At 36.5% G+C, this 15,098-nt stretch overlaps 1 protein-coding gene across 1 annotated transcript in view; it reads left to right on the top strand.

The window, feature by feature from the left end:
- Positions 1-11,613, top strand: part of LOC136872019 (tax1-binding protein 3 homolog) — a 41,610-nt gene extending 29,997 nt beyond the window's left edge. Inside the window, exon 4 of the mRNA XM_067145834.2 lies at positions 8,940-11,613. Within this exon, the coding sequence (XP_067001935.1) occupies positions 8,940-9,050 (111 nt within the window). The 3' untranslated portion in view covers positions 9,051-11,613. The remainder of the gene's footprint in view (positions 1-8,939) is intronic.
- Positions 11,614-15,098: the final 3,485 nt, after the last annotated feature.

The following is a 15,098-nucleotide window of genomic DNA, read 5'->3' as shown; positions in this document are numbered from 1 at the left end:
CTCTTGCGATGTGGAAAAGAAGTCTTCATTTACTTGAATCCGAGTCATAGTTGAAGTACCAGTAGGTCTACTTACTATGATTCTGGATTGTTTGTCTAGTCTAGGCTGCACTGATTTATTTGTACTGTTAGTATTAGACACTACAGGATCTGAACCTTCTAAAAATTGAATTGGATGCTTCCTGTTCAAATGTGATATTAAATTAGTTGTGTTTCCGAAATGCTTATAGGAACACAAACACAAGTCATGCTTCACTCTGTTATTCCCAGTCTTTTTGTAAAATTCCACACAACAGATTTCTTATTTTCTCGAGGCATGACGTAAAAAGATTCAGTTATAAAAACACCAACACATCAACAAGTAAAAGTAAACAACCATTACTTTTATAATTGAATGAATCCTCAAAATTGAATTTGAGTTATCTTCCCGGCATATATTTAGAAAACGATCAGGAATTAACAGAAAGCAATTGATCTCACTCGAGATGATTCGGGCGAGTTCATGTCTCTGACTCGGAACGCGCCAGCAAGTGAGGTCTTATCGCAGTCGGTCATGGTCGATTTGTTTACTCAAGTTACAACAGGAAGTCACTCGAATTGACTCGAATACATGCTTGACTCGAGTTAAAATGTTCGACTCGTCACATTACTATTTTAGATATTGATGTGGAAAGTAGTTATGGTAAAATCCAGTTAGTTATTTTTTGCTCTGTACTAATGCCATCTGCAGTGGTGGGAAATAGACATTCTTCTTTTTCTGTTAATCTGTCTTGAGACAGGTATCAACTGAACATCCTCCATGATTCTCTGTTCTGAGCATCTTGTTTCAGCTGTTCATTCATTCATGGAAACATTAAACTCTTTCGCTGCACTATTTTTAAACAGAACACTTACAGTAAAGTCGCATTTTTTCCATCGTTTAAAAAAGAACTGAAATTTTAGTTTTTTTTTTTAAAGGTTAATGACATTCAACACCATTGCACGTATTTTTAACTGACCTTTGGGAGCTAGCAGTGACATTCGACTTTGAAACACACATTGCTGTGATACACCTCGAAACATGGAGCTGGACACATTGCAGGCTATCCTGGGCAATTCTTACAAAAGAATACTGTTTTCTCTTGCACAGTTCCTTTCCTTTCTTTGAATATTTTGCTGGAAAAATGGAACAAACAAAACAAACAACACAGTTCAGTCCATTGATTATAACTTGAAAGCAGAGGAAAATCAAATGTTTTATCTAAACACTGCTCAGCATATCTGTTTGTTTCCATTACTGTATGCTCAAACATTGAAAACTAAAGAAATGCCTTGTATGGGTCATCAAAATTTGAAGCGTAGCTTTTCACTGTTATATTAAAATTAGACCTGTCGCATAATTTCATTTTTTATATTCTTATGTCATCAGTGCTCATCACTAATATCCCGCCAGTCCAATACAAAATGACGATCTTCCTCTTTGCCACTTTCTTCCGAACAGTCTGTAACCATACAACAGGGTTACAGATTCCATTCAGTATTTATTATTATTATTATTATTATTATTATTATTATTATTAACCCGATTCATTAGATTTTATATTCTGTTTCTCATCATTTATACTGTAATAATTAGGTATCACGCATATTATTGTATTTAATCATAGGTTAAGTGAATATGTTTGTAATTATGCTGTATATTAGTAAGTGAGATTTGTTGGTTTGATATAGTCATTCTGTGGCTTGTAACTCTAGCCAGATGTGTTGGCAGAGTATTTTGCAATCGAGGCTATGTTTAACTGAGAATGTTATGTGCAAGTAGGTTTTCCGATGACTCATGCAGCATAGTCAACTGTAATCCGCTTGGGTACGCTTATACGACACATGACTGTTGACATCAGTGCGTGGGCACATGATTGCGACCAAGTGTCAGTATTCGCCAGCTACTGTATGTTGAGGTGGAAGGGATGAACAGAGAGTAGGGAGATGAGTCGTCATCGCGAGGTTATGAAAGTCGATGCAACGGTGGTGAGAGGTATCAGATCATATGTATCAGTCAGATGTATCAAATGGAAGAAGTGGTCTTAGAGTGATGGTCAGAGCTAAGAGTTGTGTTTGAAGAAGTCTTGTATTAATCGAGGTCTACAAGTGGTGGTTGTATCCAAGCAGAGACGGGTAATATGCTGATAAAGAAACATCATCTTCTTGTGAGGATGGACTTCACAAGATGTTTCAATAATATTTTCCAATTTCTTATAATATATTGAGTGGACGTAATTACATTGGAGCTCCCTACACGCGTACATGGTATGTAGGCCAACTCCTTGTTATATAAGAAGATAACAGCAGACGGCTCCCGACTTCAGCTCATAGGTTTTCCCAAGAATTTCAAGTTCAACAGCGGTGTATGCAGACATCAGGTAATTAAAGCATCAGACATGTTATGCATTCATAACATGAAAAAGAATGTAATCAGCGGCGATATCACATCTCACTTCAAGTTCATGCCAATAGCTTTTTTTGTTTAGATTAAATTTTCTTTTAATATTACCGCAAATCTCACTATATATATTTTTTTGTTAAATTAAAAAACGTCAATGCTTGTTCATTGTGACGTAAATTATAGTCATAAACTCAGTTTTATTTTAATTATAATAAGTGATTCCAGTTCCATGTACAATCCTCAATTGTGGAAATGCAGCAGTAATTTAATATTGTCCTGATCCATATCCCTGTATATTGCCAGATATGTGAGTTTATCACCTCAAATTGATATAAGAGGTATGCTCTACCAAATTTTGTTGTTTTTATTTAAAAAGCAACTGGCGCTCAAACAAATGTTATGTATATTGTGTGAAGGAAATGAAGGTATAAGAGTAGTGGTTTTGAGTAGCCACAAGTCACTATGTACATCATCACCTTGTACACTTGTTTCATAGTCCAAATTTATTGAACAATCTGAATCAGAATTGGCCACTAAAAGATTGAAGATTTCTTCACTGTCATTACTTTGTCCTGCGTGCCCATAGCTGCTGAATAAAGCCTGCTGCCTGCCAGACAGCTGACAGGAAAGTTGGCGGGCGGGCAGGTGAAAGATAACGAAAAACGTAGGCCCAGTATTGGTGGGAACGTTTTCAAACAATGCTTAGTACAGAGTCAATACTGTACCAGGAAAGCCTAGGTCGTGGCCCATATCAATCGAAAGAAACGTTATTCCAGCATAAAATATCCGTCCAACGTACGAACGTCTAAGAAAAGGAATGTTCCAGCATGTGCCAGACTTCACGAGTGCACTAGGCGAAGTCAAGTGACGTCACCTGTCGCTCGAAGCTCACCTCCCCTAGAGATATTTCTTGAAAAGAATTTTCTTTTCGCAAGCTTTTCAACGCCTTTACCAATTTCAACGGGACAAACGCTGAATTGTAGCAGACGTCATAAAAGTTAATCCCTGTGAATTTCGAATTAATCCATCCCATGGTTGTTGAGTTATAATAATCTAAAGTCCAAGAAAATTATGCACTCACGGTCACATGGCCAAGAGAACCACCCCTCCCAGCGCCGGTATATATGTCAAGGCTAACAAGCAGAGCAGCGCAGTACAAGGACGAGTACACAGATGTGTGTGAGTGAGACAGAGGAGAGACCGACCCCCGTACAGTATGTCTGCGCAGTCACGGTGAAAGTACTTGCCGTTGCGTTTCCGGAATACGAAGTTATATCGCCGACAAAATTATAAAAGACGTCGCACTGTATTTAGTATATCACGTCGCGACTACGGTCTAATTCTAAAGACATTTGAGAATATAATACGAGTGAACTTATTGAAGTGCAAATACCAAATATTTAACGTTCACAGAATATATCATTACGTGTAGACTTCGTTTACTTTACATGATATTGAACTTCTACAATGAACAGAAACTAATGTGTAGAATTACCAGAACTCATTTCTTTTCGAGTATTGAACTGTGTTTCTTTATTCATGTAGTGTTCATGCCATATTAGTATATGACTTACAGTAGTAATCTGGGTGAATACTAAGAACTTTTTTCTGAGGTAATATGACGTTATAATAACAAGATAATCAGAAAATAATCCTTAGTGACTTAATGACCGTGTTCAAAGACTGTGATTATAGACTATGATTTGCCTTTTTCAAGTGTGAACTGTGTAATTATGGACGTTTTCAGTAACGACTTTAAATAGTATTTCATACAGGAAAGACTGTGATTATTCATTTAACGTCTTAAAGTTCAATTACGCCATAAACTCTGTTCAACAGTAAATGACAGTGTCAGTGATAACTACTCGTATTAAGTGAATTTTTCGTGTGCGAAAAATCACCTTAACGAGCTGCAATTCTACACGATCCAGTTCCAGCTGTCATCACCTCATCGGGGGACGTCAACATGGTGTGTTAAGGGAACATCGCTGATCCTGATTCTCCACGGAATATTCCAGATGTCCATCCTTCAACATTTGTAGCAACATTTCTTTCATTAAGTGAGTAGTAACAAACTGACTAAAATTTTCTCATTAATTTTGAACAGTGGAAACTTCAGTGCCGCGTGTGAACAAATATTTCAGAGTTCTCATAATTTCTCAGAAGTTCATCTTTTGTGATTAATTTAATTTTCATATCTCATAGAAGAACTTTAGGCTTTTCAAGTGTGCTATACATCAAGGTTTACAAACTGAAAAACTGAAAAACTTTCAACAGAAATTTAAATTCTCATGTCATTTTGCAATTACAAGTGTGTGCTCATATTTAGAAAGTCTTTAGGTGGAAATCTAATACCTCGTATTCTCACATATGAAAGACTTTGGAATCAGTGATATTCATTTAATTTTCATGAACTGAATTCAGGAGGATTACGTTTAAACTTTTAATTTCAATGCCAGATTTGAGTCCAATAATCATATTGCAGGGTGAAGAATTAATAAATTGTTTAAAAAAATTTTTTAACCATCTATTATTCGCTCTGCGAGTCTATCCTACTCTGTATCGGCTCTGAAACCAAGTTCCACTCCCTGAGGTCCTACTCATGCCCTTTACCCAGGAACTTTTCCTGGTACAATACATCACTAAAGGTGTTTGTATTATTAAATGCCCCTTTATTAAAGAAGCACGTGGAAACTGTAGTGGGCAATACCAAGTCAGGAAAAGTAGATTACTGCAGCATATGCTATATAGAAGTAAATCAACAAAAGTCGACTTCCCCAGCAAAGGAGTTAAAGAAACTTTAAGAATTTCTCTCTTAATTGCTGTTTGTTGTATTGCTTTATCTTGAAAAATGAATCCATGCTCAATATTTGAATATGTTACCTTCTGTATGTATGACATATGAATAGTAACACAGTAAAGGTTTCCACCTGTTCAGTACTAATATGTATTTACAATGTTATAAATTACATGGAACTAGTTTCGACCCACCTAGGGGTCATCATCAGCCATATTAAAGCATACATAAGTTTTTGTCGAATCCTAAAACATGTTATTTTTAACTGTAATAATCGTATGGATTTATAATTTATAAAGTGAAGTGTGGTAATGAGATGAGAAATGTTAGTATGGTACAGGTGAGTAGTAAATAATAATATACATACAAACAAGTTTGGAACAAAGAAGTACAAGTGGAGTGCTTAGAGTTGTAAAAATATAACCTCGTGGATGTCAGTAGTCCTCGTACTAAAGAATCAATGTAAAATAACACATATAAACATATATACAAGTATGTACAAAGTCTGGAGAGTAAAGAGTGATACTCTTTTGATGTCGAGTCGGCTTGACACTGATCACTTAAGCGGAGAAATTAGGCATTTGGTGTATTAAAGCTGTGTTGATCGGTTGCGTTGTTGATTGTTGGACGTGAAGTTATTTCTGAATTTCTGGTTGAGAAGAAGGTGGAAACTGCGCGTGGATATATTGATTCTCAGTTCTTAGCGGAAACCAAATTGGACCTGTTTAAATGGAGAAAGTCAGTAAAAACAAAAAATGGAGATAGGAAAAGGTTAACATAAAGTGAAAGGACGCTTACCTCGCGCTGCGGTGTGTGTAGTATAGCTGATGGTGTGCGATTGGTGGCGGGGAGAGAGGTGTGGGCAGAGAGGAGGGCAGGCGCGTGCGGGTTAGGAGGGGGTTAGGAAGAGTGGGGGTGGCTTGGAGTGAGGTGGGGGTGGGGAGCTTTTAAGGCGGGGCTGAAGGGTGCGGGAGAAAGGGTAATTGTCTCGGAAAAGTACCTTTGATTAGACTTAGGATTGAGTTTTGCTTGGCTGCATTATTGTTTCTGAGGAAAGTGATGAATAGATCGAAGACTATGTTGGGTTTCTCTGAGATTTCATTGAGATTGTGGCTGGCGTATTGGTCTAGGTGTATGTAGTAATTTTCCATTATGTTGAGTAAAGGGCCTTTGTTTGCTAATTCGAGGATATCCATGTCCTGTTCGATATTGGTGAAATTATGGTTATAATCATGCATGTGTTGGCCGATGGCTGAAAACCTGTTGTATTTTATTGCATTAGTGTGTTCGTGGTATCTGGTATTGGAAGTTTCTACCGGTTTGTCCGATGTAGGATTTTTCACAGGTGTTGCATTTGATCCTGTAAACTCCTGATTTTAAAAAACTGCTGGTCTTGTTGATGTGTGAAGTATTGTGTAAGACGTTCGTGTTCTTATTGTTGGTTTTGAAGGCTATTTTAACGCCTTGTTTCTTGAAGATATTGGTTAACTTGTAGATATCATTGTTGAACGTGAAGGTGGAAAATGTTAGAGGTTTAGTCACTTCTTTTTTGAGGGTAGTTTTAGGGCGATGTTTGTGTTTATTGATTATCCTTTCTATAAAATGATTGCTGAAGCCGTTGTATTTTGCAATTCCGCGAATTGTGTTAAGTTCGTTCTTTAGATCTTTCTTGGACATAGGTATGCTGAAGGCTCAGTGAACTAGGTTGTTGTATGTGGCTCGTTTGTGGGACTGGGGGTGCACTGAATCTTGGCGAATGGTGGAGGCTGTTTGAGTGGGTTTTCTGAATATTTTATAACTGAAAGAATCTGAGTTTCTAGTGATAGTTAAATCTAGGAAGTTGATTTTTTGATTTGATTCGGATTCTAGTGTTAATTTGATATGAGAATCAATAGTGTTGAGTTTTAAGAGGGTGGTGGAGGCATTAATTGATTGCTCATTCATGATTATGAAGACATCGTCAACATATCTGGCCCAAAAGAGAATGTTTCCAAATTCATTGTCAATTTTGGTGTGTTCGAGGAAGTCCAGGTATATTTCTGCCAAGATGCCTGAGGCCAGTGAACCCATTGCCAAACCATCTTGTTGATATATAACATTGTCGAAAGTGAAGAAGTTGTTGTTGATGATTAGTTTTAATACTGTGATAAAGTCTTGTGTCTCTAGTTTGCTTAAGTGGCTGTTTTTGTTTAAATTTTTTTAATTATTGGAATTAATTTGATACTTGTATGCTTGGGTACATGTTCACAATATCGAAAGAGTGGATGGAGTAATCCGGTTGCAAATTGAAATTGTTAAGTTTTTCTATTAGCTCTGATGTGTTTTTAATGGACTTTTTGGATAAAAATTGATAATTTTTTCTGAAGAAACGTTGGATGAATTGTGATAATTTGTATAAGGGGCTTGGTCTATAGTTGATAATTGGGCGGATGGAAACTCCAGCTTTGTGTATCTTGGGGAGAGCTTTAGCAGTGGGGAGTCCTGGGTTCATATGTATGAGTTTGGATTTTTCCTGTTCAGAAAATAAAAATGAAGTGCTTTTAAGAGTTTGTTTAAGTAGTCTTTGAATTTTTTGGGTGGGGTCTTTTTTGATTATGGAAAATGAGCTGTCTGTGAAAAAGTTTTTTGTTTTTTCAATATATGCTTTTTTATCCATGATAACTGTTGCATTGCCTTTGTCAGCTTTGGTTACGATGAGTTCGTTGTCTTTAATTTTCTTTTTGAGGGCGTATATGTGCTTTTGTTCAGCTATTTTTTCTCTATTATTGAGCTTATTTGCGGGGTTGGTTAGGTTGGAGAGGATATTGTTCAGTTTCCTTTTAACATCGGTTCTAACCTCATTTTGCGTATCTTCCAGCATTTTGCTAATGGCTAACTCCGATTCTGTGATCATAGTAGCGGCTATGTTGAGGCAGTTCAAATTGGGCCAGTTGTGTTTCGGTCCTTTGGATAAAGTTGAGTGTTCAATATCACTTAAGGGCGTGTTTGATAGATTTACGACCGCTGGATGAAGCTGCGAACAATCGAACGTGTTTCTGTTGGAGTTTCTAGTTTGAACGTTATGTAGTTGGGAGTTTTTTAGCCTGTTGAGTTTATTCTCCAAGTTTGACTGTTTTCTGGCTAGTTCGTGGAATAATTTGTTCTCTACTTGTTGGTAGAAAAGTGTCCATTGTGAGTTTGAAAGTAGTTTAGTCGCTGCGAGGTGAGCGTCATATATATTTCTAGCCGAGTGCAGCCCTTGTAAGGCAGGCCCTCCGATGAGGGTGGGCGGCATCTGCCATGTGAAAGTAACCGTGTTATTGTGGTGGAGGGTAGTGTTATGTGTGGTGTGTGACTTGCAGGGATGTTGGGGACAGCACAAATAGCCAGCCCCCAAGCCATTGGAATTAACCAGTGAAGGTTAAAAATCCCTGACCCGGCTGGAAACCAAACCCGGGACCCTCTGAACCGAAGGCCAGTACGCTGTCTATTCGGCCATCGAGTCGGACCCTAGACTGGTGAATTTTATATTTTATGCTTATAGCTTGTGTGAGATGGATACAGGTCTCTCAAAATGTTTTAAGTATGGAGGAATACACTTTTGAAATAAATCATTTACTGAGTTGAAGACTGCTCAGGCTATGAAAATTAATAGGTCATTATATTACCTTGATAATTCCTGATTGGATGATTTTTATAATTGCTTACTCATGATTGTACATTAAAATGAACTTTGTTCCAGTGTAATGGTTACGATTTCACGATGGTGACACATAAAAAGGCTGTAGACTACATCAAGAAACACCCTGTCCTCAATCTACTGGTCGCAAGGAAGGGAGTTACGTCTACGTGATTCAGAAAAGTCAGATTATGTGTTAACCTCTTAAGATATAGTTATCGTTCGTGTACCTGCTTTCTTTGTGGATGTTCTTAATTGGTAATTTATTTTTACTATTGTACTTTATTCAGATGATATCAATATTGTATAGTTTTTATTTAATGCTGAGATAGCACACCAAACAGAATTTTTAATTGTGCCAAGTATTTGACTTAGCAGTTATACATTCCACTTTACTTATTAGGGGTGTAGATACCAGAAACAGTATTTGTGATAATGATGAAATGTATAGTAAATACATTCTCTTTTTCAATGTTTGTGATTACAAGAATTCAGGTAATTTATGCCAGTCATGTGTATTTTATGAAACTCTTTAAGGTTTTTGTTTTTACCTTCTGTTGCGTTCTTGTTACAGTGTAATTCATTGGCCAGCTGCTTTGAGTATCCCTGTATCAATTTCTTTGATGAGGCTTTGTTATATATGTTTTATATATTATAGGTTAGTGTTTTCCTCATAACAAACATTGCCATGCATTCTTTTCAAGCAGTTGGAGATTGTTTTCTGTAGTGGGTTTACTGTACAAGAAAATTTATTTTTGACTATCTTAATGTACATAGTTGCTTTGAAAAGTTCCCTCTTTTGTACCTGTTTGAAATAGAGCACTGCTGTGAGTCAGAGTGATTGATTGATTTGTATTTAGATGTAAGATCTTAACTTACATTAATGAAGACAGGAAATGGAATGTTTTGTGAATATATTTTTTAGTCTTAGTGTCATAACTGTTGAAAAATTGTTCAATTGGTCCATAGACTCTACTTATACAACTTGTTTAATGAGGGGGAAGATGAGAAAATAATTTCATTTGTAAGGAGAGTGGATCTAAGTGTAGAAGTTCTCATATAGTGAGTGAGTCCTCTAGTGAAACTTTTAAATACGCTGGTTGTGACATGCACCATAAAGTCCACGAAGGAGAGCTGCCCTAATACTAGGGAAACCACAAAGGGTCAGCCTACTGATTAATCTATAAGGACAATAAGAAATTAAAATATGTCTCGAAACTGAAAAGTATAATTGAATTAACATACCTACAACAAATTTAACAAAATATAGTAATGAAATGGGAAGAACCGAAGAAGGAACATTATGTGATTCATAAATAACTATTACAACACCAAAGAAAGGCTGGTTAGGCTAAAGGAAACAGTTCTATACAATTTCTGTGTTGACCTGTTTATCTCAAACTAATAAAAGTGTCAAATCTTTCAACTAGTTACTTGACATTGTGCTTCTCAAACAGAATTTTAGAAAGCAAGATATTTTGTCCATCATTTGACTTCATTCAGTTACGTTCCATTACATTTGTTTTACATATATTTTCATTTTTTTCTCTTGTTCTCTTCCAAGACTGTGTCAGTATCATTCAGCAACTTCTCCTAATGTGTGGATTGAGATAAAATGACAGTCATCGGCAAATGTTATAGTTTTAATTTCTTTTCCTTCATATTTTTCAATTATCATTACAGTTTTTCTTCTATGGATTATGGATGACATTTTTTTAATGTAAATATGACTTATGGCTTGAGGTGATCTGAAATTAATGATACATAGTATATGACGTGATGTTACCGTACCTACCAACCATGCAGGCTGTGATGGATGGCAATGACTGAGACTCATATAAAAGGCTCTTTTTATCAAAGAGGTCCTATCTCATCATACTCTAGAGAACTGATTATTTCATTTATGGTACTTTCATAGGCCCTGAGTCAGTTTCCACCTTTAGATGCACTGAATCCCATATTTAACTCCAAATTCCATACATGTCTCTCAAAAACTATTTGTTAGATGCAAATAAAGTAATTGTTATCGCTTTGAGTTTCTTTTGTCGAAAAACATATTTTTGATCATTTTATTTTCCCAGAGGGAAATGTTACTCCATTTTTCCTCTTTTGTTGATTCCATTTATTTTCAGAGTCTTCGAGTTTTGATGTTGCAGTATTATCAAGTGCCTTCTCATTCTTCAAGGAATTTTTCTATTCACCTTTTAGCTTGCTTCTCTAGACATAGATTGATACCTAGATTACAGGTATTTATTAATATTTTTAAATATTTCATATTTCATTACACTGAAGTCTAAAATTGCAATCTGAATTCTGAGAGATTTTGTTACACAGTTATTGAGTTGTTTGTGGTGGCATGAACAATACTTGCAATCATATAATAATTGCTCAATTACTGTATACAAGTGCACAGCTATTAATACTAAATTTTATTGCTAAAATATTCATGTGTAGAAAGATTTTAGTTCTGAGTTCTGAAACCAGTGGCATTCGGTGAACACGTTCATTATCCCAGCTCCAAAAAATTAAGAAATCACAGCTTCGCCACATTATAATTTCCAGATTGATATTCAGAGCATCATAACAGAAGTTAGAACTGATTTTAAATAATGTACTTACAATTTCACCCAGTGACGCTTCGTAATCGCACAGAAGAGGACTTACATTTATGTTTATAACTGAAAATTCTAACCTAAACTGATTGAGCAAAAGTTAGTCGTCGTCTTAGTCGTCTTGGTCTATCTCTACTTCTCTTACCCTCCATAGCAGAGCCCATTATTCTCCTAGGTAACCTATCCTCCTCCATTCGCCTCACATGACCCCACCACCGAAGCCGGTTTATGTGTACAGCTTCATCCATCGAGTTCATTCCTAAATTAGCCTTTATCTCCTCATTCCGAGTACCCTCCTGCCATTGTTGAATAAGATATACTGAGTCCACCCAGCTTTCGCTCCCGTAAAGCAAAGTTGGTCTGAAAACAGACCGATGTAAAGATAAGTTTCGTCTGGGAGCTGACTTCCTTCTTACAGAATACTGTTGATCGCAACTGCGAGCTCATTGCATTAGCTTTACGACACCTTGATTCAATCTCACCATATTAAAGGGGGAGAAAACCATGGTTCTTTTTTACCAGTGATTAGTACCATTATGAGGGTCCAGTGACCTGGATTTTGGACCTTTTGAGATAAGTACCATCCCAGTAATTAAGACATTGTGAATTGGATCCATTGATTGTTTTTGTTTCATGATCTTTTTTCATCATCATTCATTTTAGATTCTAGTCAGTGGATACATGTTGACGTTTTAATTTTCATTTCGTTCACCTTGTACCATTAGGGGCCGATGACAGCTGTTAGGCCCCTTTAAACAACAAACATAGTCATCATCCACAACTGTGGGAGAATTTAAAGAACTTGGTTAGTTGGTTAACCAATTGAAGATGAAAGATGGGCACTGCCCGTCCATGGCTCTTGGTGGGGTTGTAAGGACAGAAGATGGGCAGAACCTGTCTTGAACTAAAAGCTTGTATAACTTACTTTTCTTCATAGATGGGACTAGTTTTCTCTATTACAATCTATTCACTGAAGTTTATAGATGTTCCTTGCAAATAATTGATTGTAACCAATATTTTTATGGCAAGGAGTAATTCTTCAGGACATTGAAATCCCATGTTTACACTCATAAATATGGCAGCACCCAGATCAAATTATAATGAACCTTAAATGGAATCTGAGCAGTTTGCTGAGTGGTTAAATGAACTATGAGATAAAAGTGATTGGGAATTTAATGAAGGATAATCATACAGACATACATTATCATTATAGACTGTTATGCCTTTCAGCGTTCAGTCTGCAAGCCTCTGTGAACTTACTAAACGTCGCCACAATCCTCAATTTGCAACTAGTGTTGTGGCCTCATTTAGTTCTATACCTCTTTTCTTTAAATCTTTAGAAACCGAGTCTAGCTATCGTCGTCTTGGTCTATCTCTACTTCTCTTACCCTCCATAGCAGAGCCCATTATTCTCCTAGGTAACCTATCCTCCTCCATTCGCCTCACATGACCCCACCACCGAAGCCGGTTTATGTGTACAGCTTCATCCATCGAGTTCATTCCTAAATTAGCCTTTATCTCCTCATTCCGAGTACCCTCCTGCCATTGTTGAATAAGATATACTGAGTCCACCCAGCTTTCGCTCCCGTAAAGCAAAGTTGGTCTGAAAACAGACCGATGTAAAGATAAGTTTCGTCTGGGAGCTGACTTCCTTCTTACAGAATACTGTTGATCGCAACTGCGAGCTCATTGCATTAGCTTTACGACACCTTGATTCAATCTCACCATATTACCATCCTGGGAGAACACACAACCTAAATACTTGAAATTATCTACCTGTTCTAGCTTTGTATCACCAATCTGACATTCAATTCTATTGAATTTCTTACCTACTGACATCAATTTTGTCTTCGAGAGGCTGATTTTCATACCATACTCATTGCACCTATTTTCAAGTTCCAAGATATTAGACTGCAGGCTTTCGGCACAATCTGCCATTAAGACCAAGTCGTCAGCATAGGCCAGACTGCTTACTACATTTCCACCTAACTGAATCCCTCCCTGCCATTTTATACCTTTCAGCAGATGATCCATGTAAACTACGAACAGCAAAGGTGAAAGTAATCTATAGACTGTAATGATGATAGCAGTATGAGTGAAAGTAGTGACAAAGGTGAATTTATGAATGGAAATGAAACATGCAACTGGATTTGGGCTGACACAAACAATGTTATAAAAATCAATGGTAAAATTAGGCATCAATCCCTTCATTTTGTCTACAGAATTGGGCAGTATTTTGTATTAATTCTTGGAAAGTGATTTCTGGTCACACATAGTAAATGAAACAAACAAGAGTTCATGTGATTTGCTTCTCGCTGGTGGTGAAACTCTGAACAAATGGACAGAGGTTACTTTGGTTGAAAAAGAAAAATCAGTCTCTAATGGGTTAAAGAAAGTCTTTTAACTACAGTATTTACTACTCTTTTCACTTTTCAAGGGACCCAGTGTATACTGGTGTAAAATGGGGGAGGGGTAAATAATGGGAAACAACTTACATTTGTAAAACTGCTCTGGAAATGGAGGTACATATTACACAAATGCATATTGTTAATTTATAGAGTATTTCAGTTACCGTATATAGGTCCAGTGTAAATTAACTATTGATACTACACTGTCTTTGTAATTCTGCTCATTCACTGATCAGGAGAAAGGTAGTTAAAATATTGTGTAATGTATTTGAATCTGGTTATCTTTCTCTGGATGGAACCTTTTAATTACTACTACTATATCTATTTACAACTTTAACATACATTTTTTCCAGATGGAAAGTTACACAGTTGCTTCTTACCAAAATAATTATTCTTCTTATTCTTCGTTGTCATGGGTGGGAGACTCAGCTGCTGCTGCTCCTCCACACTTCTTTCCTCTACAGTTATCACAGCATCATCCTCTTGAAAAAAGTCTGCAGTAGTGCAGTTTGACTGCAACATTCTCCATACATCAGGAAGCAGGCCTTTTCTTCTACTAGCTGAGAGTCAGGATGATTCTTGGAGGATTCTGGGCCCTGTTTCATAAAACATCTTTCACTAATATTATTAGTAAGAAACCAATAATATTAGTATTACGTTTCATAGAGTTATTAGCTAATAATATTAGTAATTAGTTTGAGTCAAAATTATTAGTAGATATTCCTAATAATATTAGTAAATTGTTTCATAGACAACATGACTAATAAAAGTTACTCATATTATTAGGATTATTTCCATGAGTGTATTTTGACTCATAATTCATATTATTACTGAAACCAAAGAGAGTGGTATTTTAATATTTTGGCATAAAATCTTGAAGATCACTGAAATGGTCAACTCTGATTCAAATAGTGATAAGGAACGAGTGTAGGTATTCACCGTTCAATAAATGTTACGTCAAAAACAGCCTAAACTGGCATGTAACAAACATATGAATACAATGGGAGATTTGGGTTAGATTACAAAACTTTTGAGTATTTGCTTGATAGGATTGGTAATAGAACGTTCCACTGCAAGGAATGAAGCATAACCTTAACACAGCAGCTTCGCATTGCACTCCACCGGTTGGCAGTGATCATTGTGTTTCTCTAGTGCACTTCTGTTCGGACACTCCAGGTATCCTTTAAAATCTTGGCTTATAT

The sequence above is a fragment of the Anabrus simplex genome, chromosome 4 (genome assembly GCF_040414725.1).
Source record: "Anabrus simplex isolate iqAnaSimp1 chromosome 4, ASM4041472v1, whole genome shotgun sequence".
NCBI classification, from domain to species: Eukaryota; Metazoa; Arthropoda; class Insecta; order Orthoptera; family Tettigoniidae; genus Anabrus; species Anabrus simplex.
Note: the sequence above shows the minus strand (reverse complement) of the source record. Positions and strands in the feature narration are given on the sequence as shown.